We start from the raw sequence: 27,203 nt of genomic DNA, 5'->3' as shown, positions 1-27,203 counted from the left end.
TCTCGTGGTCTTCCTGTCCATGTAACGCAAATGCGGGTTAGCTCCATCAAAAAGTCCTCCACGAAGGCAAATTTCTCCCAATACTCGATCCAGGAGTTCCCATGTCTTCTGGATTGGGTTCAAAATTACAAGGCTACGGAGTTGAACATTAGTAGTCGTAAACCTACAAAATTGGGTCGGCTGTTCAACGACGGTTATATATAAAATAAAAAAATAAATAAAAAATAAAAATTTAATGTTCAAGGAATCGGGATAGCCTGGTTGGTAGGGAACTGGCCCCGTGCCCAAAAGGTCGTGGGTTCGATCTCTGCCGGACGGAGACTCCCCGTGTAGTAAATGGTGACTGATGCATGTTAAATCTGTCGAATTTCAAGTCCTCCATGTTCCCGTAACAAATCATACCTCTGGGGGTACTGATCCAGGAGTTTCCTTGTCTTCCGGATTAATTCAAAATTACCAGGCTACGGAGTTGAACATTAGTAGTCGTAAACCCAAAATTGAGTCGGCTGTTCAAAGACGGTTATAAAATAAAACTTTATATTCAAGCGATGAAAAAAGAATGAAAATATCATCAAAACCTGACGAATTTAATGAGGACGACAGGATTAAGAGCATGCAAAACATTTTCGATTACGAGAAGAAAGTAAGAAGGAATGAAATACGATTATCAAAAGCATCTTCAAGGCTACCAAACTGGTTTCAATGTTTATGATCCCGCCTTCCTTAATAGCTAGTTTTCAGTTTTTTATAACTTTTTATTTGAAGTGGATACTTCGAATGTCTATTAAGGGCAGAGTTTACGAAACACTCTATATTTTGTTGTTTGTATCTGATAATCTAACTATTTCACGATTCCAGCTGTTCAGCAATGTTTCCATAAAAGGAAAGCCCATAGCTTAGCCATGTTGATACGTTGAAATGAAGCATTGTCTAATAATTCTAGAGCTTCGAAAAAAAGAGAATAACTAAACAATAATGATAATAAATCCTAGAAATTACAACTTTACGTTATTAACTCCTAGTTCCCAGGAAAAAAATTCTTCTTTTGTTTTGTTTATGAAATATGACTGAACAGTGGAATCATTTCCTTGCTATAATAATTTGTGTTTTTTTAAAACATACTATATTTTACAACTTATTAAACTGAAATTTGTATGCGACTTCACTATTTATATCTAGCTTCTATTCCATTTTTGCCTAACCAACAGAGGGCGCTGTATTAACTCACAATAAATTTGATTATACCACTTGTGCTGCCTGCCACACAAGTGATTATAACAACTAGTGTAGCTGACAACGGATTGGAATGGAAGGCTTATTGGGAAGCCTAACAAATACAATACCATCATATTATTTGCTTTATTGTTTTACAATTATTACATTTCTTTGTTACTAAATATGACCTTTTTATTCAATAATCTTTTCCCGCTAAATCATTCTGTAACAGATTCTATTGCAAATTAAACACACATATATATACAGCTTCTTTAGCAAATTAATCACTATATATACAGCTTTTAAGAAATAATACACACAAATATATATATACACTGTTAGACCTTTTTTTTTAATAAAATTATGGTAAAATAACTGGCAGCAGTCTGTCCATTCTATTATCCGTAACTTTTACGGTAAAAAACATTTTTTTATTAAAATTTTTAAAACCATTTACAACAACATGGTTTCAAAACCGTAAATTTTACGGTAAAGAACATTTTTTTCCATTGAGGTTTTAAAACCGTTTACATCTAGCATGGTTTCAAAACCGCGAAAAAGAAATTTAACTGGACATTGGAGATAGTTTAGCACCTTTATGGTGCTGCCATCTATGCGTTAATGAGATTGACATATTTTAAGAACCCAGGGTCACAAAATGGGGAGTACAGGACACTGTCCTGTTTTGAAGGGAATGGAGGAAATATTGTAGTGTCAACGGTGGGATTCGAACCCCCGTTCTGCCAGTCATTAGATGGACAGATTAGCCCCTTCACTGTTATAATATGTACCCATCTGCATGGGTAACGTCATTGGTTTGGGCTTAGTTGATGTGATAAAAATCTGGTTGTTTATCTGCATGAGGTGAAAACAGTAAATAAACAGTTTTTCTCCCGGTAAACAGTTTGAATACCATCTTATTTATGGTGATTTGACTGTTTTGTTTGAATATGGTAGAATAACAATTAAATAAATTGTTATTTAAACCATTTTTTCCGAGAAATTTCTACCACTGTACAGCGTTTAGAGCAAATTAAACACAAACATATATGCAAACTTCCATAGCATATTTAAAACAAACATATATTTGTAACTTCTGTTGTATAGTTAAAAATATATATTATAGTTTTTAGTATATTTTGAAACAAATTTAAAACAAATTTTCTTACTTTCAAGTAAGACCCGTAGTATTTTGTCACATAAGGACTGTCACATTGAGACAAAACCATGATCTCTTGCCTAATGTCTTCTATTTCTTCCAAGACTTGTTCTAAATCAATGATCTTTATAGCCACAACTTGCTGCGTCTGTTTGTTTATACCCTTGAAAACTTCGCCAAAGCCACCTTGACCAATTTTTTCCTGCTTTGTGAAGATGAGCTCTGGATCAGCTTGCTAGAAAAAACAAAATACAGCTTACAATGTATATGATATGCACAGGGTATTCCATAAGGGATATTTCCGTATTGTGATCTGCCATGCCTCTACAATCGCCAAGGTGCCAAATAGATTTTAAACTTGTAAATTTCTTTTTTTTTTTTTTTAAAAAATAAAAAAAAAAAACTTTGGATGTTTGCCTGGGGGTGGCTACAAGTTATACCTTTTGAGTTGGTCCCCTTTTCTTTTTTTTAGTTTCTTGCTGGTCACTAACCGGAAATTTCCATGAGTTGGCGATAATTCTGTCACAGATAACGATACGGAAATCACCCCTACCTTAAGCCTCGCTCTTAATTTTTAGATTCTTTGTTGAAAACTGTTGTCTGATGTCAAAAACTATGCACACTGAGGGTACAAAAATTAATATTTATGCAACGAAAACGCAATAAGCATTCCAAAATCTAACAAATCATTATTGAGGCAAAATAAATTTTGCTTGTAGTGTGAAATTTGAGAAGGTTTCTAATAGTTCTCGTTCGATTCCAGTAATCAAACATATTTGTAAAACGGAGAATTATAGCACACAAAATATTAGCGAAATTCCATAAAATAGAAATTGGTACAATTGAAGTCTGTTTATAAATTTTAGATAAAAAGGAAAATGAAACATAGATCACAGATAACTAATCTTAAATCCGTGTTACCTTGCTAATATTTGGCAATATATGTAGCTAATATTTGCCTCATACACTAAGAAAGCAAAACTTCTTCATTTTTTAAATTTTCTTTAATTTAAATCGAACAAAGAAGCATATCTCATACGTTTCCTGCATTTAGATCAGATATAGAAATTATTATATAATATGAGTTATTATAAGTATACTTGTCCTGATATAGAATACCTTTGATTTTTACTATGTTAGTTTATTTTTTTTATTCGATATTTGGATTTAATAATAAAATCTAAAAAGTAGAGTAGGAAAATAATACAAATTTTAAAACGGGCATATTTTTATGAATATATAATGTCATTACGTAATTAGAGCCAGCAACAAATATTTTATCTGCGAATTTCTATAGCCTTTTTATAATGACAGAAAATAGTGCTGAAATGATTGCAATGCATGTTAGTCTATGCTGATGTCAATGATCAATAATATGAAAAAGATTGTTAGTTGCGAAAAAGTAAACTTTAAAAATTCGAAGCTCGCATTTTGCTATTTTTAGCTGGATACGAGCTTTTGGTTTTAATGTGGAACTATAAGATTTATATTGACAATTTAGATTATTTCTCTAAGAATTAATAAACAATTTTAAAAATTAAAAATAAATTTTTTAATAATAGCATTAAAATATTACATTTTCGAAATTTTTAGTCTCTCATTTAATTGCCCCTTTCATAGCACCGACAGGGGCTAAATACGGAAATGAAAATCATATGGAGCATTTTTAATGAAGTTTATTACTATGATTTATACATTCTTTTCTCAGTACAATTAAACCATAGAGTAAAATTCTGAAAAGGAGTGTAAATCTGAAATTAAATACCATTAGTGCCAAAAAATTTCCTAAAAAACTCCATATTAAAATAAAAAGAGAAACGAAAAAGATTTTGAAGTTAAAAGTCCCCAGTTGAGGTCGCAAACATTAGTTTTAGAACTTACAAGCGAATGTTCAGATTATCTTGGGTTAATGAACTCTAGATCAGTCTTTCTCAAAGTGGGCGATAACGCCCCCTTGGGGGCGTTTGAAACCTAGAGGGGGGCGTTAAGGGGCCCAGAAAAAATGGGGGGCGTTGATGAGGGTTAGGGGGGCGATGTATAATTTGTAATTTCATTTACTTTATATAGTATTTTAAATTTCACTAAAATTAAAACCCACCTACTACACAATAACGAATAATTAGTTTACATTTCTACCCTGTATGATGTTATAAAAACTTAAAATACTTAACATAGATTTAGTAGGATAGCCCGCACACCGTACGCAATCAAGTTGTAACAAGTTTCTGTGGATAGATAAAGGAACATGATCGATGATAGTTAAAAAATTAGAGCAATTTTACCTTAATTACATTGCACCAGAAATTATTTTAAACATTAGGAAAAAAACTACCATGCAGAGTTTTAAAATATTATACATACGTAAACTAACATAAATTGAAGTTTTCTTTACTTTCTTTCTTGTATTTAACATAAGGGCATTTTACAGCATTTTATAAGAAATTACTGATGCAAGAATCATCACTTTTATATAAAATGGAAATACGTATATAATTATTGTTCAAAAGTTTTTTTTTACAATTAGCCCATTACAGTCCAGTGTCTGCTGCTCTTACTCAAAAAGAATATCGGCAGACGTGAGTTCCCTAATTTTCCCAATTTATCAGTATCCTGCAACAACGACAACTTGCTCGTCTACTGCCAACATTTGGAAAATCTTCACAGTGAAAGATTCCAGGACATTTTGAAATTGGAAATACTAGACTGGGTGTTAGATCCTTTTTCAAATGTCAACATAGCAATATCACCCCAGTTGGAAGAAGAACTTATAGAACTGACAACGAACGAAGAAATAAAAATCAAATACAAAAATGGCTACCAACAATTTTGGCTACATAAGTCAATTCCGCAGTTGTACCCTTGATTGTGGTCTATCGTTGAACGGTTTTTTAAAGCATTCCCATCGTCATATTTGTGTGAACGTGGATTTAGCGCTGTGACAACGCTGCTTACTAAAAAGAGAAATCATTTGCAAGTTACCAAACGCGGCGACTTACGACTGTTTTTGAGTAAACTCGAACCTGATATGAACAAACTTATTAAATATCATCAAATTCATCCATCTCATTAGATTAGTATAAAAACGAAAACTCATTACATATTTATATTGTTTCTTTTAATTTGATTAAAATATATTATTAATATTATCCCCACAATTTGCTCTCACTGGTAAAAATTTCTAGTTTAGAATGTAAGTTTAAGCATCAGAACCGACTAATACATATAACTAAATTAATTAAAGTAATGAAATTGTGGTTTTTAAGTTTTAGGGGTGTATAAAAAATGGGGGGGTGCTGAAAAATAATTGATTTTCAAAGGGGGCGGTAAAAGAAATAAGTTTGATAATCACTGCTCTAGATAGTGAAAGATTATGGATACAGTTCTAAGATACACTCTTATTGTCCCTTTTCCTATCTTTTTTTCAAAAAAACATATTTTTAAATAACCTCTAAAATTTTTCAATAAATGTGAGCAACTAAGAAAAGAAGGGGAAGAAAAAGAGTTTGTCACAGAAATTGACCTTATCAAATACCATGGGGACCTAAGTCATGTATGATTCAAACTTAAAACTGCACACAATCACGACATACACTAAAATATTCCTGATCTGAATATTGTTCTTATTATTTTCTGTATTGTTTTTAAAAAAATAATTATTATAATTTTTTCTCTATTTGTGGTATTTAGTTTTCTTACTCTAGAATGTTCTCCATGAACCTTTTTATTATTCTTTTACATCTGCTATCACATTAGTTATTATCTGAACAAAATAAATAAACAGGAAAACGTATAAAATAAATTTTATAGGAATTGTAGATTAAAAATTACTTAAATCGTATGTATACGAAAAAAATATTTTTGCATAATTAACAAAATTATTCATTTACTAAACCTTATATGTAAATTTTACTTTATGTTTAAAAAATGCATTCTTCTAAGAAAATTAAATTGCACTACATTTAAAAAAAAAATTGATTTCAACATTTTTTTTAAATATATATTTTTTAATACTTTTATATTCCGTAACTTACATTTTCCGGGAAATATTATGAAACAACAAATACAACAGTGAAATAATAATTGAATAATACAATTGTGAAGCAGATCACTTGAATTCGAATTTAAGTAACAGTTCTGATTTCTAAACGAGTTACTGAATAAACTTTTAAATGTTCCGTGAGCAATAAGAATTACAAATAAATATCATTAAACAAGTTGTAGCCATCGAGAGCAATTAATTCCTACACTCTATTTTATGATTATGACTGACAAAGCCATTTATTTATCGCAACATATTAAATAAATGCAATTGCAATAATAAAAATAATTTATATTCATTGTAATGTTAAATTAACATAAAAATATTCATCCATGTTTTTTTCTTTCTCATATACATTTGACTGTGTATAAATATTAGGCTCAAATATCTTATTTTTAATTATATCTAGCGCGAAACATAAAAATAAATATTTCGTTATTTAGTTCATTTATTGATATATCGTTTAGAAGCGACAACAGAAAATTCAATTTTGTATGTATGATTGAAGTAGCTTAAATTTATTATCAGAGAGAATTATACAAAATAATGCCTGCCGTTTGCATTTGTAATTTGCATCGGAATTTAAATAAGATAATTTCTTCATTATTTAAAACTTTTTTGGTTAAGCTACGTCAAAAGTGGGTAATTATTGTATCTAAAAACGATAATTTAATAACATATTTTTTGATTTATTATTTTAAGTGACTTTTTGATTAATGAAGTTTCATAGGATTATTAATAAAAATTTAAAAAATGAATTATCGGTAGATACAAATCAATGCCAAAATGAAAGCGAAATGTAATTCCCCCCCCCCCTACTTATAAAATCTGTCTTCTATATGCATCATACAGAAAACTGTTTTTTTTTCCTTCCTAATTTGCTAGAATTAAATATAATCTTACCAAAGAATACTCCTTTTTTTTCGGAGGTTGAAACCACGTATTTCTACGTCTCCAAATATCGACATAATGCATCCTAATCCATTGCTTTTTCCATCTTGGCATCTTCATTGTAAATATCGATAAAAATAAACAACTGATAATAGACGGATGGTGTCGTGAGCCCCCTAATGACCACGAAGAATAAAGTTGAACAGGGTCGTGTGCCACCTGTTCACGGTCCAGCAATCATTAACTCAAGAGCCTTGGACCTGTTCCTTCAGTGAATGCTTAGAATAATAAAAAAATGAATGACAACACTCAGAAGTCCAAAATACTGTGACGAAACTCGCTAAGACTTTTTAAAAGTCTTCATTGAATTCCTGTGGTGGAAGGCGGATGTTAGTAGGAAAAACTGCCCACCCGTATTGCTTTCATAATAAATGATCGTCCTCAGAAATAGGCCATTATTCCATGAATGCAAAAATCACGGTTTTTATTACAACTTAGGAAGTGAGGTAACATAAGTTATCACTTTCTTAGGAACAAAACCTATTAAAAAAAATGTTCACTGGTTCTCACAACTGAGCGTATTTAACGCAAGAAAAGAAACATCATTAACATCTTAATATCATCATTAACATATGTAAAAGGTTACAAAATAACACTCAGCCTTAGTGATAGATGTTAATTTTCTTCACTGTACCATTATTTTACACTTTTAGTAACAGCGTATTTTTAAAATTATAGATACTTTTTACACTCTTTTATCTAATTATTTTATGCACGTTTGCTAGTTCTTTAAGCTGTTATTTCTCTGGAAGTATTGATTAGATTTTTTTTTTAAATTTAAAATTTATGCATACAAAATTTATTTCAGTATGATGCGAACTTTCATACCTTGTCATTTGAATGAAGTCATTAAGAAATGGTATTAATAAATTTATTTTTTAAAATGAGATTATTTTAGATAAATGAGCTTTATGATAGTAGGTAAACAATATTGTTTTTAGAGAATCGAGTAAATTTTTTCAGAGATATAGCGTGTAAAATAACGTTAAAAGGAATTCAAACTTTTGATTCTTTTTTTTAATTAAAACTTTTGGACAAACTAAACCAAGCTATTTTCCATATTATGGAAATTTTTTAAGAAGAAAAAAATTTTTTATTCAGAGAAAATTTTTGCTTTTGATGTATCAATTAAACAATCATAAGGGTTTAAATATTTCGTATATGTTTGACAAAAAAGCCGTTGATTACATTTGGAAAGTTAATTATATTTCAAATTTATCGAAGCTTGTACTGAAGGCATACGTTCCCAAACATTTATGCTCACCATAATTTATTAATAATATAAATCTCTCTTTATCTATATTCCTCAGGAATGAGTAATTGCGAATTTTTAAAACTAAAGAGGCAGCCAACACTAGAAGTTATCAGATTAGTCTATGCATAAATGTCCATGTATTTCATAAAGTGTTCTTCAATGCCGAAACAGAATGTAGCATTTTGCAACAGTATCTTAAATGGGATTAATTTAAAAAAGACAAAATAAATAAATCTAGCAAAAATTTATACTTTAATGGTTATTAAAAATATAGTAATTGAGCAAAGTGCGCAACATGAACATTTTAATGACTTTTGATCCAGTAATTGGAATTTCCCACACAAAGTTATGCCTACGATAATACTCATTATCTTTCAATAAATGAGTTTTAGAACTGTGTCCAAAATCCTTTGACAAAATAAATAGTTCTGGATGTAGACAAAATACACAAGAAAAGAAATCATACATTAAGAAGCCTAAACTTTTGAAATCTCTTCTGGCGCAACTATTGGAACCATATTTTCAAGATAGGGCTATTCCAATATTTTGACACTCAAGAATCCTTATTCGAAGTAAACAAAAAGTAGAAAGTTTATTGAAATAAAGTTTGAGATTGATTTTAACTTAAGGATCACTTCACACTTAAGGATTTTAACTTTAGGATCACTTCACACTTAAGGATCACCCTTGAACCATTAAGATTGCCTGAGTACATGGAAATCCAATCATTAGATCAAGAATAATTGTTGGATTTCAGGATACATACTGAGTAAAATTCTTTTTGATTCAGTTTTATTTATTTGTACTATCTTTTAACTGTACAGCATACAATTTTACTAAATTAAAAATACTTAGTTGATGCACAAACAGGGTCTTTTTGGCAAATTTAATGCTTCCTCCTCTGCTAACATGGCAATATTAATCGTGTGACAATATCTTGTTTGGTTAAAAAACTTTTTTGAAGAAAAAGAAATGTTAAAGGGGATTCATATTATTGATGATAATTTTCCTTGAGAAATGTCATCTTTGAGCAATTTAAAAGCTTCTTTATTGGATGATCAAATCTAAAACCAGAATTGTAAACCACCACATTGACTCCGTGAAGACAATATTTACTTTATAAAAAACTTTTCTTCGAAACTATTACCACATATTTACAGATCAAAGCTTTCAAAATTTTTTCTTTCACATACATCCAAAATTTGCATAAAATATATGAGGAATTACTTAAAACCATTAATCCTTCTTGAATAACAGTTTTCAAAATGAATTCACAACTGCTGTTCAACATTGTAAATAAAAACAAAGACCTTGTTGTCCAAAATTTTAAAATTTTCTTTCTTGCATAAAACAAATATTTTCAGCGCTAAAAGAAAGTGTTTTATTTAGACTTTATGATTATTTGCATATTATATTTTAAACAATTTCATAAAAAAGAACTTTTACATAACTTATTGCTATAATTATATACATAATATATTCTACAGTAACTGTTAGCAGTACATTAATATAATTTTCAGTACGGTTTAATGCAATTTTAAAAAAAAATTTATTTTATTAAGTTATTTAACTTTGGCACAAAAAAAAACTAGACTATGTTTTTTTAAATGTGTATGAGGAAAATTATATTATGCATAAGATGATAAGAAGATATATATATAATTTGCATCAATTTTTATTTACATTAAGACTGCTGAATTAAGAATATTTTATATTCATATGCAAATAGCAATTTATTAAGAATCCATGAGTAAAAACCTACACAACAGTCAGACTACTTCGTTTTTAATTTTAGAAATATAAGATTCTTTCTTACAGAGGAAATTCGAGCCATCATTCATTTTATTTAAATGCTAACTTTCCAACTACTTCCTTAATTATTTTTTTCTTCCGAAACTAGTCGATATACTTTTATAAATTAACAATTTGCACCTAATTTAATTAGTACCAAAAATTTTATTATATTTTGGATTTTTTTGTCCCTTTTTTAATAAGCAATTTTTTTTAAAAAAAGAAAATGTTTTAAAATAAATGAAATGTCAAAAATTGAAGCAAAATAAATTCAACAAAATAAATCAAAATACATTTTATTTAACAAAAAAGAAATAACAAAATTCTAAAACATTATCAAATATATATGCAAAATAAATAAAAAACTTTTACTCTCAAGTCGATGAATTTGTTCTGGAAATTACGAAACTTCGTTTTGATGAATTTAAATCAGATGTAAAGCTGAAACAAAAAAAAAATTTCTAAAATGAAATCAATCAAATTAAATAAGTATTCTCAGAACTGAAATGAGATAAAATTTTATCTAGTTCGACTCTCATTATCACCTTTATTAAAGAATTATAATAGTCTGCTTGAAAAAAAAAAAAGAAAAAGCAAGGTACCTTTCAAACTTATTCCCACAAATTTTAAAGGCAACTAAAGACAAGTCAGTTTTCTGATGTAATGTGTAATTAATAAAGCTATTAGATTAATCCATCATTTGAGATGAATCATAAAATTTGTTTTAACATTACGATTACTTTCAGAAACACAGTTTAACAATTACAAATTAACAATTAAAAAAAAGATGTAACTAGACATTAGAAACGTTATTCTTTACTTTGTTAAAAATGTCTTTCATTCAGAATATAACTTTTTTGAAAAGAAGTAATTATGTAAATTATAATAAAAAAATTATTATTATTTTCTTTGGGGGGGGGGGGTGATAAAATATCAGTTTTGACAATAAATTTAAACTAATTGTAATAATACAATATAATTTAAATATTTAAAACATTGATTTAGTCACAAATTACTAAATTAAAAGGAAAAATATTTTGAAGAAGGCTTTGACCCAAAAAAGAATGTAGAGTCAATAAATTAGAAGAAAAATAAATTACAAACATTTCACATAGTGGGAAAACACCTTTATCATTCTTTACTACCTAAATACAAATTATTTACATTTTTTAATTTTTTTCAAATGCATTCTTAAAAAATATTTGTTTTCAAAAATATTTCTAAAAAATTCAAATTTTAAGGGTTTTGAATTGGTACCTCAATATTTTTGAATGAAAACCATGACCCAAAAACAAACCTCAAGTTAAATACAGTAAAAAAATTATGAACAAATAACTGAATAAAACAGCTTCTTTATTATTTTTTAATGTATTATATAATTATAAATTGCTTCAAACCAACTTACGAAATGAAATTGAATTAACTTTTTCAGCATTTCAACAAATGAAAACATTGATAGGAGAGCTGTCTTTCCCTTAAATTTCAACTAATATGAAGGAGCAACAAGCATCAATAAAAAAATTTCATTTAATAGTGAATATTACAATCCATATGTTAACTAACATATTTTTATAGTTATAGTCTGAAAAGCTATAAAACATTTTTTAATTTCAACAAAATTATTGCTTGAAAAGTCCTTTTTAAGTAGTATAAAATCAAAATAAGTAACATTAAACACAAATATAATTTAGGGTAACAAAAATATACAAATGTCTAAATTCCATGAGTTGTCTTCAAATTATAACCAACAGAGGGCGGTATTTAAAGTTAAATCTTTACAAGTTGTTAAAAAATTGTCAAAGATAATAAACATAAGAAATTCTGATACATTTATGTATAATGAACATATGTTATAATGAACATATCTCAATATACATGTAATAAAAAGTAATTTATAACCTGCCAATTTAAAAAATAAAAATAAATAAATCTACTTACCTTATTACTCCCATCTTTTTGGTTACTTTCAACTGCAGCATTAGAAGCAGATTTTCCTACTACTTTTTGTTCCATTCTTTTAGGCTACATACGTATAAAAACAAAATAATTAAATCCAGAAAACTGAAAACGCATACATAAAACTTTACAGATGTAACTTTGGATAATTCAATATCACTTTAAGAGGAAATGCAATTCTTTGTTTCATTAAAACAGATGTCAATTGTACATAATACATCAAAATATTTTACCACAAACAGGACATAAGTTAAATCCCTTGTACTGAATTTAGATTGAGTATAGCTAATATTTCAGTTTTTTTAATTATCATCTTTATTTGAACTTTAGTTCATTAGCTTTTCAAAGCTCTAAATTTTTGATCTCAGATTTTTAAAAATGAAGTTATAGCAGCTTTTTGTATCTGCATAAAAAATTAGTGTAAAAAATCATTATCGTGAGTGAATGAGAACTTGGGGGGGGGGGATGGACACTGGTAAGAGAGGAATAAATATCTAACTAACGAGATTTTGCATATGTAACGAATTTAAAATTTTATACAAGCGGAACTTTGAGAAAATTTTGTCGAAATATAAATTATTGATTCACGGACTTCCGCAAATTAGCGGTCTTGAAATTCGTGGAATTCTGCAAATTAGTGAAAGAATCACATGCCTGCTAATAACACATTCTGCATAATCTAATAATGAAAAGCTACCAGGAATGAAAATAAACAATACAGGATAAAAGACATTAGAATTATTTCAGTTTAATATGTCAATATATGTCTTTTAGTTTTTTGCATAATAGCTATATTTTGCTATTGATTAAACTATTATAATGGGTATTCAGTTAATAATAAGAACTGACGCAAAACTGCTAATTGCTCTCATAAGTGACACAAGTGGAATAAAGTCAATATAATATGAAAAATTTATTAAAAATCTTACTGACTAACTTTTTTTATAAACAAAATTTTAAAAAAATGTTTATTAATAAATAAAAAAAACTTAAAATTTGATATATGAAATCTCACAAACTGGATACAAAATTATTCATTATTTCATTAACTAGCGGACAAGATCTAATCCATTGGCAAAGTACTTGGTAGTAAACATGTTAAACCTAAAATGCTGCAGGCACTACTTAATACAAACAATATTACAAGTAAGCTTTTCCAAACTTACATTCCTTCAGATTAAAAGATCTAATATAAATATGTAAATTAAGAGAATAAAAATTACGTAAACATACTTCAATATGAGCTATCTAATTCATTAAAGGAGAAATTCATTTCCTTTAAGATACTTGAATAACATCACAAACAGATAATCTGGATAGAAAGAAAAAAATCAAATGCATTTTCTTCATAAATTACAAAATTATTATGCTAGTTAATGAAATATTTATAAAATAATAATATTGTAATTTTTCTCAATTCTCTAAAAAAAACTATGAAAATACTTAAGCAAAAATAAATAATTAAGAAGTTATTGGGCAATCTTGATTGACTATCCCACTTACAAACATTCAAGTTTTTTTTAAAAATATATATCTTAAATAATGTAGTTTCTAATGTTACCAGATTTAAAAAGTTGCAAAGTAAATAGGGGCATCATTTTTACAGTTTATCAACATATAAATACATTTTTAAGAAAGTTTAACAAGATTTTATATGAAATAGTATATTTAGAGCATAGATAGAGTGAATTAGAACATGGCTTACTTATTTACAGAAAAATTACTTAATTTTACTTATTAATTAAACTAAATTCATTACTTATTAATTTTACTAATTTCAATACTTATTTCATTTATTAATTTTATAGAATATTAATCTGTTTTGGATTGATTAAGATGTAATTTGTATTGTTTGAAAATGACATTAGTGTTATGACTAAACACACTAAGTATCTTATGGTTTTAAATATGTTAAAGAGATTCATTTATTAAAAAAAACAAATACACTAAAACCTTCATATGATCAAAATTCTTTATTTATGTCCTTCATAAGACATTTTTGGAACTTATCCAGTAAAGACAATCATAAAAACTTATTGCTGCTGCACCTATATACTAGTGTATTCTAAACACCTATTACCACTACACCTAATACCACAATTAAACAACAATGACACCAATAACTAATAAGTGCCATATTTTTTTTAAAAAGAAAATCTAGCTGAATGAGTTTTAAAAGACTTTTTTTTAAATTTTAAAATAAAATTTACATTAGATTTATGTCTGCACTTACATTTGTTTAAAAAAATTATAGGACTGCTCATTAAAGTTGAAACCTTTGGAGCATTGGAGAGCTTTGAAAAGCTGTAAAATAATATGTATAGCTTCAAATGAATAATACTTACTAAAACGTAAAAATTTGCATCACATTAGAAATTTTTAATAAGCAATCATATTATTCAACAGTGATCAATTTGACAATATATGAATCCTGTCAAGATTGAATAATTTGGATACTCTGTTATGGTTAATTTTCTAAATTAAAATCTTATTGATGCATATAAACTTTAGATAAATTATGAATATAAGAAATGTTCAAATATATACAGAATAATAATAATAAAGGTATAATAACAAAAAAAGAATATTTTAAATATAATAAACAGGTGACGAAAAAATTAAAAATTTCTAGTAAAAAAAAAGCAAAATTTATTCTTAAAGCATATCATAAAAGCGTATTTTAACCAAATGTAAACAAATTTACATCGAGATACAAATTATTTTATTTGACATTTCATTAAAAGTTACGACGTACATTAAATTTAGAAACATTATCATAAAAAGCACCTAAATAATAATAGTTTGGCATAAAAATAAAAATAGGAGTGATTTTATGTGATTCCTTTGGTAAAAAAAATAACTACTTACACTTTATTGAAATAGGTTTTTGACATAGGTTATGTTTATGTTTCGTTAATTTCCATCTCTTCTTTCAGGATTCTAAAAGATTAACCTTAAAGGTTTCCAGCTACCTATTTCTGTAAAATAAATATCTTGTTTTAATTTTTTGCCCAGATTAAAAAATAATAATTTAAGGACTATTCTTGTTGTAACAATTCAACGTCAACCTATCGTCTAACGCCTTATCCTTTTATTAAAGTGCATAGATAGTGCTTGGATTTAGCGATAATATACGTGTAAAAACAGTATAAGATTTACATTTTACACAGCTCGAGAATCTCTGATGATGATCCGTAGATATGCTGTCACAATTTCGATCCTCTTCAGAGATGATGGCTTCCCAGCATTGCTAACCCGACAACCGACGTGTGATGGTGAGCATTTTTCGGCAGGACACTTTAACCAGAACAGGTACCGCGCACCCTCGATCCCTTCTCATGCTGATCAACCCACCCGCTCACTAACCGCAGCCAATGATACTAGACTTCGGTGATCCAATGGGAAATGTGCCGTACGATCAGTCCACTGAGGGATACAAAATCGTTATAATAGTTAAGATATAAAGGATTTAAAAATATATATATATTGTTTCATTTCATGGAACTGAGTTCAGTCTCTGGAACAGCCAATATTGTTCCAATTTTAGATTTTGGTATCTAAACTTACAGAAAGAGGATGTATAACTGGTTTTTATGTTTATTTAATAAACATGAATTTTTTTTATTCTATACAATTTTAACAGTTTATTTACTCAATTATTTTAATATTATTTTTAAGTATTAATTAACTAGGAATTAATTATTGAGATATTACTAGTCATAAGATATTTGTTAATTTCATAAAATTAATTGATTCGCACACATTAAAAGAAAATTTTAAAAAAATTGAGGATAAATAAAAAGCACTGGTTAGTAGATATTTTTTGAGCGTTATCGCCTATTTTGGCTACTCACGTTTATTTATTAAACATCAAATTATTTCTTCATGAGACTTCCGTTAATTTTTACTCCATACTGTTTTAAATGTATAAGAGAAGGGAATGAGGTTTTAACTTTTAATTCACAATAGTGCAAGCATGGAATAGTAGTGTTTACCCATAAATTTATGTATTAACAAACTTTGATAACACTTAAATTTATAAATGAATCTTGTGAGAACTCACAATAATTTTAGAATTTAGGATGACATTGCCATCTTTAACAACAAGATTTTCCTCTGTGATTCAAAATTTGATAAACAATTTTTTTTAAATAATTTGAATTTCTGAAACTAGATTCAATCTTTTAAATTGATTTTTTTTTGTTGATAAATTCAGAACAATATTTACTTAATACCCAAGTGGAAAAAAATTTGCATTTTTGAATGAGCTAGCTTAGAATTTTTAGACTTAAAAATAAGAATGCTTGTTTGTAGTTCATTTACGTCGCACTAGAGCTGCACAATGGGCTATTGGCGACGGTCTGGGAAGCATCCCTGAGGATGATCCGAAGACATGCCATCCCAATTTTGATCCTCTGCTGAGGGGATGGCACCCCCGCTTCGGTAGCCCGACGACCTGCACGCGACGTCGAGCACTTTAGGGTAGAACAGTTTAACGAGGACCAATACCGCGCACCCTCAGTCCCTATGCAGACTGATCCAAAAATAAGAATGCAAATGAAGTCTTTCACATCACTCTTTGCATTGCTGAGGTTTTTAGGTACATTTTCTTTTAAAATACCTTCGAAATATAAAAATACTGCAAGATACACTCAACCCTATTTTTGTGCCGTGGATAGGGACAGCATAAAAGAAAACACACACACAAAAAAAAAAATTGCAAAAGTAGTTCACGATTAGCTAAAAAAAGAATAAGCTTTTCTAACAAAATTGAAAAAGTATTTTCATGTGGTGAATATGTACCGCATAAGAAAACCCTCCTGTAGAGTCATCAAGAGCTGTGGATCCTTCCCTTTTTGCTGTAAGTTTTAAAATCATAGTCTCCCTTTCTAAGGAAATTACCTTCCTCTTTGCTTTGAACCTTATTCATTTTTAGGGATTATAACTAAAAATGAAATAAAAATTTATATTTAAATAGAAAATATAATAAATTTACCTTCATTTTACGCTTTGAAATGAATCTTACTTTAATGATCCAGGATTGTGAAAGCAGCATGTTAATTAATATATGATTAAAAAATTAAGACACATGTAATATTCTTTTGTATCAAATCCGCTTATTCAGAGAACTTGTCACTTTCGCAGGTCAGAGACGGATGAAAAATAACTATTTGCTTCCGTCAATTAAACTTCTTCTACATACTTGCTAAAACAAAGCAAAGCATAAGACTAGTCACCTCATTAGTCTGTTTCAGGAATACCTGAACTAACACAATGCAGATGTCCTCCAATGTTTACTTGCGATCAATGCATCAACAATTAAATTAATGCGATTATAGAATTAAATATATTATATGTAATGTAATTGGCAGACGCAATACTTATGTAATGTAATGCGACGTCAGACACGTCAAAAAAACTAAATGGGAGATCAAATCCACCAATTTTTTTTACCGATAACTTCTGCAATTATGTTCCAATTTGATTGAAATTATCATTTGACCAGGGAAAAAAAAATCGCACAAAAACAAGTTTGAGTGTATATGCGTAAATATATACTCCATTATCAAGTGAATTAATTTTAGTGATATTAAAATTTACTTTTTATAAGATTGGTTTCAACTTTTGTTATCATTTAAAACTCATGGAGTTTTACTACATGTGTATTTTGTACCTGTGACGTAAGAGTGTTTTAAAAAAAAAAAAAAAAAAAAAACAATGATAAAAAAAATGAAGAAAATAAATTTATTGACAAAAAGTAGTTTAAAATAATTTTAAACAATAACAGTATATAATTTCAACAATAACAGCATATAATTTTAACAATGACAAGGTACATATCTTTTGTATACAGTAAAAATCAAATGTATAAGCTTAAAAGCAACAATTTGAATTTTATACCTTTCCTTTTCATAAGGAAAAGCAACGAAAATGTTCTCACTTACATGTTGAAGTGTCTGCAGTATTATAATATATTTTTAAAAAAAACAAGGCTAAAAAAATTAAAATAAATTTAGTGACAAAAAGTAGTTTAAAATAATTTTAAACAATAATAGTAAATAATTTCAACAATAACATCTTATAATTTCAACAATAACAGCATATAATTTCAACAATAAGAGCATATAATTTTAACAATGACAAGGTACATATCATTTGTATACAGTAAAAGTCAAATGTATAAGCTTAAAAGCAACAAAAATTTTCGCACTTGCATATAAAGTTCCTGCAGTAAATTTCATGTTAATTAAAATTGAAAAAAAAAAAAAAAAAAAAGAAAAAAAAAAAAAGACAAGATAAAATTTATTATGCCACGATAAATTTTAAACAGTAATTCATTACAAATAAAAATGAAGAAATACCACTATTTAGATAAAAAAAAAAATGAATTTAAATTTCATACTACATGGCAATTGAAAACACAACATATTTTTGTGCAAATTTAACATAAAATTTTTTGCAAGAGTAAGCTATAACCATAATTTTGGATACAATTAATTATAAATAGATTGGATTAGGACCACAAATAAGAAAAACTATTTTAAGTAGATTATACCGTTATTAAAAACATAGATTTTAATAAAAAGCAATAATTTTTTTAAATAATTATAAAAGTAATCTAAATCTAGATTATTTTTAAAAAATTTTCTTTGTACTAAAAATAGAGGATTGTTAGATTAAATATTAAATGCTGATCATAGTCAACTTTTTGATTCATTTATGGGTTGAACATGATACACCTTGTCATAACGATCTTTTTTATAAGAAAGAATTGGTGAAGAGATGATAGCATGTTTCATATTTTGACTTTCTAAGAAAGTATTCATAATAAATCGATTGAAATCTGTCACTTCAGGATGTGTTCTGTAAGTTTCCACCTAAAAGGGAAAAAAGAAAAATTCTACTAAAATAAATTACAAAAAGAAAACTATGTGAGCTAAAAAAATGCTATTTAAGAAAATATATAATTCTCTAAATTACTGGACTTGATAAACAAAGAGCGTTCCAAAATCAATGCCCTTCATACATATTTTTAGTATCTTTATAAAAAAAAACAATCACAGAAAAATGCAAATATTAGGGGTCACAAATAAATTTATAAAAGTGAAAGAACAAAAATGTTATTTATATCACAGTTAATAAAGACAAAGTTAAACATCAATGCAATATTATATGATATATTGCATCAAAACAATAATAATAATCTTTGACTGATAGACCTCCATAATAATTCATAAGAATTTCATAGTTTTTATTTTTTTCCAGTTTGTCATTCATTTGCATCCTTTACTTGTGTGTATTTTTGAGTTCATTTTTGACAATCGTTATAATTGTTTATTTTAAAGGCAGTGCATTTGGGACACAACTTATGAAAAAAAAACAGTGTTTTCAAATTTTAAACTTTTTCCTTAAGATAGTTCTTAAGAAAAAGAAGTCTACCGGAAAAGAAATTTAACTAAAGTCGATGCTCCTGGCAATGACATTTTATGACAGATTCTAAAACCTAAACTTCAACTTACAAAGAAATATTAGATTTTATTGCTCTTTCAAATATATATTTAAATACTATGCACAACTATATTTGATAAGAAAAGTTTGTAATAACAATGATTTATTAAAAAAACATGTCTTAAGATTTATTTTGAAATTTTTGCTAGAATTCATTTTTTTTCTTTACAAGACATAATTTTTTAATTTTATATTACAAAAAAATTTACTAACTCAACATTAATTGAAAATTGCATAGTTTGTAAATTTTTTTTAAAGCTTGTAAAAACAGTTTGATTTGATGACAAACCCATAAACACAAAATAAGAGTGCACTCAAAAGGGAGAAGAAAAGGAGAATTGCACTAATGCCTGGGTCAACTGAAGGTTTGTTGAAATACTCTATACTTTTTATCGTGCAATAAAAGCTTAACACAACCTAAATAAATATAAGTACAATTTAAATAATATAAGCCAATAAATGTTAAATTTTCATAAAAATATGCACAAATAAAACAGTTTGGTAATATACATTTGATATGTTTAAAAAATTGATATTTTGAGAGAATTTAGAAAGGGCTTTGTCAAATAGCTGACAAAAAATTAAAATTACACATTTTGAGTCTTAAGCCCACGATCAATGTTTACCCAGTCCGTAAAACTTATGCACAGTTTTGTACACTTATTTTCAATCAGAAATGTCACCTTTAAGTTTTTCAGTTACTTTTCAGGAATTCGGATTCAATTGACTTATAATTATATATAAAACTGCTCAACATGCATTAAAAAATTTATATTACACTCATAATTTATTAGAAAATGCTTTCATTATTTTAACAGCTGAAATAGAATTCTGAAGGTTACTAAAAAGTTTATCTTAACTGTTTCATTATATAAGTATAATTTTAAATGCCAGGCATATGTTTCAAATAGTCCACCAAAAAAGAAATAGCAAAACTTCTAATACACTAAATCTATAGTTAATAGAATACTGAAGATAATTAAAAAGTTTATTTTGGCTCTTTCATTTTACAAATATTATCTTAAATGTCATGCATGTATTTTAATAAGACCATAAAAAAGAAATAATAAGAGCCTAAAACAATGAGAAGCAATTAGTGGAGTATACTTAGTGCATAAATTTTATTCTTGAATTTAAATTAATAATAAATTTTTTTAATTACTTTTTTAAAGTATAAAAAATAAAATAAGTAAAAAAAAATATAAAATTTTAATACATACATTCATCCATTCACATTTAGCTATTTCATCTTTGCTTTTAATAATATTTAAGTTAAGGGGCCTTAAATAGCACACAACGTAGATGTCACTGCAATTGAAGATATGTTGATGGTGATGACGCAATGCAACTACAGATTTGAACTCAGTTTCAATACCAGTTTCTTCAAAAACTTCCCTTTGTGCAGTGTGGGCAAAATCTTCACCTATGAATGTATGGTTCATATCTTATATCAAGGAACAAAATCATGTTCTCTATATATTTCATGCTATATTTTGTTGATAAAAAATACAACAAGCAATTGCAAAAACTGTTAAATGTTTCTAAATTTATTGGAAAAAATGAATTTTTTAAAAAACATTAATTTTATTATTGTTTTTCCTCAATTACCTGGATTGCTGTAACCTCCGGGGAGCTTCCAATAAGGCTTAACATTGAATCGTTCTTGTATAGTTAAAACTTCATTTTTGTCATTGATAACCATTCCTCCAACACCTGAAAAGATTAAAAAAAAAAAAAAAAAAAACTAATAGCAAAAAAAAAAAAAAAACATATTGAAGAAAACATGTTTATTTATTTATTTAACTAACAAGGACAATGATAAATTTATTTATGGAATCTTGGAATTTCAGTTAATTTTTTGCTTTTAATTATTTTTTGTTTTCATCTGAAGTTTGATAAAGGAGAATTTCTACAATTAGAAAGAATTATGAAAAAAGTTTTCTACATGAAATAACTCACATCTTTAATTTTAGTCAAAAATTTTAAGTTCAAGTCAACTACAATTTATAATGAAATAAATCTAGAAAAAGAAAGCACAGAATAAAACTAAGCAGAATGAAACATTACCAATGTGAGTGTGGGGATATTGGGGCAATAAATTAGGTTCATCTCCTGGCAGCCACCTCGTAAGCATAACATAGGAAGTTTTTGCATGATGAAATGAGAAACCATGCTAGAAAATTGAAATGAAAAAATATTGATATAAAAATAAATATATCAATAAAAATACAAAGTATATGATACATTGAGAATAATAATCACCTTTACTAAAATGGGGATGTATGAAGATTTTTCTAAATTTACTTTGAACCATACACCTCTGATACCAATATTTATCCAATTTGTTAAAGAATCTAAAAAAGTTTTATTTAAAGTTATAAGATGAAAAACCAAAATCTAATGAAAGCTAAATACTGCCAAAAGAGACTAAGTCAGTGATTTGTATAAATTATATACCCGGAAAGTTATTTAAAGCCTTTTATATTTTTGAAAGCTCAGAAATAGTTCGGAAAGAAAGCTCAGAAATAGAATGTGGGTATATTGGCAAGAGTTTTGTATTAATAACTTGGGCTCCTCCATTTCCTATAAAAAAAATTTAAAAAAAACTTACAAAACATAAACAAACGCCAAAAAGAAGACATAATTTCAGTTTTGCTAATTGCTGACTTGAGTCATCTTTCGGCATTATATCCACAATATATTTATTACCTACTAACAATATGCATGTTTAATAATGTAGTTGAACTGAGTTTGATGAGATATTTGTGTTTCAGCAAACAATACATAACCCTTCTTTCCTGCATGCAGATGATGAGGATAAATACTGATTACCTAATTTTTAGTTTTAAAAATTAATACATCTCATTATTTGGAGTGGTTTATTGTATCCCATTTGTCTGACTCTATTATATGACATATTGTTATTTTCCAAGTACAAAACTATTACTTTAAATCAGATTAAAAAAATGATTTAGATGGGGAAAATGCAACATAGATAAATAATTACTCAGTTTTTTTTCATTTTAACCTGTTTTTCCTTACAGAACATTCAGTATTTACATTAAATGTAAATAATAATTACATTTAAATATTAGCTTAAATACAAACATACTATTAAAAGCACAAAGTAAAAATGAATTTAAATATTTTAAAAACATATTTCAAAATTTTTTAACTATACAAATTTGTTAAGTACGCACCAGATAAAGACTTTTCAAATTCTGTGTCAGATAAGACTAAATCATGAGTTTTTACAGTAACACCTTTATAACTGCAATAAATAGCACATATCAATTAGTTAGATTCTAAAACTAATAGCTTGAAAAATTACTGATTTTGCAATATCTCTGAAATCAACAAAATTTTTTATGCATAGTGAGTCAAAGAAACTTCCTAAGGTGAAAATGAAAATAGAAAACAACTTTTATTACTTTTGTTCTTATTTTTAAATTTCTCGACCAAAGTTTAAAACCCTAGTATTTGCAAGTTAACATTGATTTATAGCCTGAACCAGTTTATTTCTTCAGAATTATTTCCAGAACAAGTGTCAAAACAAACATATATATATATATATATATATATATATATAATGTATGAACATCAGGGGTCAGTCCCGGCCAAATTTTTCTACCGTTTAGCGATACCGTCGCAAATTCAACTTTAGGAAAATACTTTTTCCTAATTTTTTTTTTTGTATCCCGTAGGAAACGATAAATCCATACTTGTGTTGATTTTTACAAAATAGATAGGGTGACCCGGGGTAATTCACGATCACTCTGTTTCTGGGGTAAATAATGATCACCTAAGTTTTATTTAAAAAAAATTTTTTTTTTTTTCAAATTTAAGACATGGACAAGAATGCTTGTACACTTTACTAAAGTATAACTACATTTACTTAATAATAATTTATTGTTTAATCTAACAAAATAAGTATATTTTAAACTGCTTTGTGTATTTTCCATTTCAAAAATGGGTTTAAAAATGTGCACATTTCTGCAAAGATCCCCCTTCTTCTCTTAGTAATAAATATTTTGAGACACTTTCTTTTTCTTTGATATAAAAACAGTGGGAGCTTTTGTTTAATTGTTTCACATCTACTGTAAACATTATAATTGATTATAGGAAACTATATCAAATGTTGCCCCCTACAGATGGGGTAATTATTGATCACTGGGGTAATTCCTGATCATTGTCATTTCTTCTTATAAATAGTATATAAAATAGCTTATAAATACCTAATTGTCTTTTCCTAAATAACAGTTCACATTTATTAAGTGGAACAACTATAAAATATATTTTAACTGTCATCACAAAATTTGTTTTTAACTGTATACAAGACTGTATTCTGATTTGCACCATTTCTGGTTTGTCTTACTTTGCTTCTATCTTAATTTTATGTGTGTACATCGTTAGAATAATTTTTAAGTTAATAAATTAGCCTAGTATAAATATGGTAAGAAATTATAAGCCTAAAAAGGATACTAAGCTTCTAGAAAACAAAATTAGTGAATTTCTTTTAATGATTGAAAATGAAAATTTCAGTGTGAGAGCTGCTGCCAGAGCTGTTGACATACCTTACTTAACTTTACACTTTCCCTAAATGAAGTTAAAAAATCCAGCAAAAATAACCCATGTGGGAACTCTCTTATATTTCAGAAGAACATGAGAATGAGTTGGCTGATTGCCTAAAATGTATGGCACAATACAAAGATTTTTGAAATTTTAAGGTGTTAATTGTTCTTCTTGCTTTTAAATAAATCATTTTATTAGCTGCTTAAACATATCTTTTTGGTTTATTTGTTTGATCTTGATGTCTTATTTGTTAATTACCATTATATAATTATTTTTAAGCAGTCCCTTTACAACAAAAACTGGTGATCAATAAATACCCCAGAAGTGATCAGGAATTACCCCAGTAATGATCAAGACCAGGGGTAATTCCTGATCACTAAATATTTAAAATCTTTCAAATTCTAATTAGATTTTCAAACAAAAGAAGGTGGCATTGGACTCATCTCATATAGCCTCAAACTTCCAGTAAATATTAAAATTCTATTTCGAATAGTTTTTTCACAAAATAGATGTTTGCGTTTTTTGATCAGGAATTACCCCAGATCACCCTACCTCTCAGAAATACCAAGACAGACCCCTGTATATATATATAATATTAAAATTTAAGTTTTGAAAATAAAACAAGTAACAAGAAACCAAATCAGATAATCTTTCCAAACTGACAATTAAAAAGATAATTACAACTGATATTTTAATTTAGTAATACAATGTGATTTTAATACGTAAAACTTTTCAGGTGAAAGCTTATGTTTACCAGTTGCTGTGTTCTCCCTACAGCTCATTTCAACTAATTCTTCAGTTATGATGGAAATGTCAGAGAAAACACAAAAAAAGAGAAATAGCTATAATTTAGTCGATGTTTGGCATTTGCAGACTCATCAGCTGCCAATGAAAAATAATATTATAATTTAGCTGCAGCATTTTACAGTTGCTTTGTAAAATCTTCAGTGAGACTTAATTCTTAACCGAATCATAATTAAATATTCCTTTCATAATTAAATATTTCCTTTGCAGAACTCACCTATTTAATTATGTTTGCTCATATGCGTAAATAATTAAATATATCAGCAGCTTTTTGGAAAAATTAAGTGCGTATGCAGCGACCATTCTTTAACATTAACCATTCTTTAGCAAAATTTTCATCATGTTAAAATTACTTTGATGCTTACATTAATAAAAAAAATATTTAATCAACTTACATATCCTGTTCTATTTCAAATACTGAATAAGAAATTGGTGCATTGGTCGTCATACTGATACTTCTTTGGTACTTTAATGGAAAATAAAACCGTCCAGTTTTATTAAATCCCTAAAAAAGTAAATATATGTGCGTGTGAATATACATATATATATATTTGAATCAGAAAAGAATAATGACAATAAAATTACAAATTTAAAACTAAGCAAATAAGAACAAAGAAAGTAAAAAGTACAACACCCAGCAAACAGAAGTAAAATTTTATTCTTAATAAGCAGGGCAGAAAAGCAAACATAGTCTTTATATATTATGTATAGTAAAAGAAGTAAGATATTAATAAAAATTTCAACTCAATTTTATTGAGTAAAGAAAATTTTCAAACTATAGCAAGATGACTTCAACAATCTTCACGTAAGTGCACGAATATCTTTAATATATATTATGCAATATAAAACAGTGTTTTCACTACAGCGCGAGAACGCGAGAATCTCGCATATTTTTGTCTTTTCTCGCATTAAAAAATGATTACCGCGAGAAATTCGCGCATTCTATAAATCAATTTCAAAATTCGCGAATTTCTTGCATTTTGGAAAAAGCTTCGAATTACGCCATTTAGAAAAAAATCCGTTTCACTTTTCTTCCTAGATCTCATTATTTTCATCATCTGCCCCATTACCTAGCTTCCCTATTTACCAGTATTGTTTAGAACCTTTTCGAACAACAGAACACAACCACGGAACCCCTTTCAGAGCACATTTCTCTACAATCACGTGTTCACCGTAGGTAAGGTTTCTTCATGTAAGACGTTCAAATTTTTTATGCACTTATGTAAGATGGACAAATACCTTGTAAAGGCAAAATCTTCTGTGATGATGCACCAAAATATTCAATGGTTTTAAAAATAGAAGACGTTAAAAATTTATTATAATTAAAGAAAGAATTTTTTTAAAGAGTTTTTTTGTTGTTTTAGCTTTTATAAATCTCACTTAACTTTTTGAAATCTCACCCTGTTTTTGAGAAAGGGTGAGAAATTCTCACCCATTTTTTTTCTATGATGAAAACACTGATAAAACCTTTAGAAGAATGCAGGGCTGTCAATTGATTAATCAAAAAAGAGAGTGAGAGCTACAATTTTATCAATGATACTCAGCAAAAAAGAAGTTTACACTTTTTGAGAGCACGCAAAAAACGAATGCGCATAGCAAATGTGATACCATACATAATAACGTTTTATATACTCAAAATTCTGATAAGTAAAACGATATACGCAAATATTTTTCCTACAACATCAGTTTTAAACGTCGGATAACTTAGTTAATTTTTTTCAAAATAACTTACGTTTCCTAAACAAGAATAGAAAAAATGAGATAAAAATTTTACAGACATGAAACTTGAACTTGAGAGAAATTGATTTATTGATTAAAGTTGACATCTGAATCTTCTAGCTGCTTACTTTTGTCTATCTTAACTTTTAAATTTATTTATTTTTACAATTATCTCCCATTTTTAGTGGAATATAACATATATACTTAGTTTCAAAATATTTAATTAACAAAGA

The 27,203-nt window shown here is 27.5% G+C and overlaps 2 protein-coding genes across 2 annotated transcripts in view; both read right to left on the bottom strand.

The window, feature by feature from the left end:
* LOC107441289 (serine/threonine-protein kinase 26) overlaps positions 1–7,533 on the bottom strand; it is a 40,093-nt gene extending 32,560 nt beyond the window's left edge. The window contains exons 1-2 of the mRNA XM_071182231.2: positions 7,317–7,533; positions 2,385–2,609 (exon numbers count right to left, since the gene is read on the bottom strand). Of these exons, the coding sequence (XP_071038332.1) occupies positions 2,385–2,609; positions 7,317–7,424 (333 nt within the window). The 5' untranslated portion in view covers positions 7,425–7,533. The remainder of the gene's footprint in view (positions 1–2,384; positions 2,610–7,316) is intronic.
* Positions 7,534–18,097: 10,564 nt separating this feature from the next.
* On the bottom strand, positions 18,098–27,091 carry LOC107441280 (uncharacterized). Its single transcript, XM_016054480.4, has 8 exons — positions 26,984–27,091; positions 25,647–25,756; positions 23,076–23,146; positions 22,138–22,229; positions 21,943–22,048; positions 21,484–21,588; positions 21,096–21,298; positions 18,098–19,244 (listed from the first exon to the last, which is right to left on the bottom strand). Exons 1-8 carry the CDS (start codon positions 27,029–27,031, stop codon positions 19,068–19,070), a joined length of 912 nt encoding a protein of 303 aa, XP_015909966.1. The 5' UTR covers positions 27,032–27,091; the 3' UTR covers positions 18,098–19,067.
* Between the last annotated feature and the right edge of the window lie 112 nt (positions 27,092–27,203).

The sequence above is a fragment of the Parasteatoda tepidariorum genome, chromosome 4, assembly GCF_982258835.1.
Source record: "Parasteatoda tepidariorum strain Cologne lab strain chromosome 4, Ptep-v5.0, whole genome shotgun sequence".
Lineage (NCBI taxonomy): Eukaryota > Metazoa > Arthropoda > Arachnida > Araneae > Theridiidae > Parasteatoda > Parasteatoda tepidariorum.
Note: the sequence above shows the minus strand (reverse complement) of the source record. Positions and strands in the feature narration are given on the sequence as shown.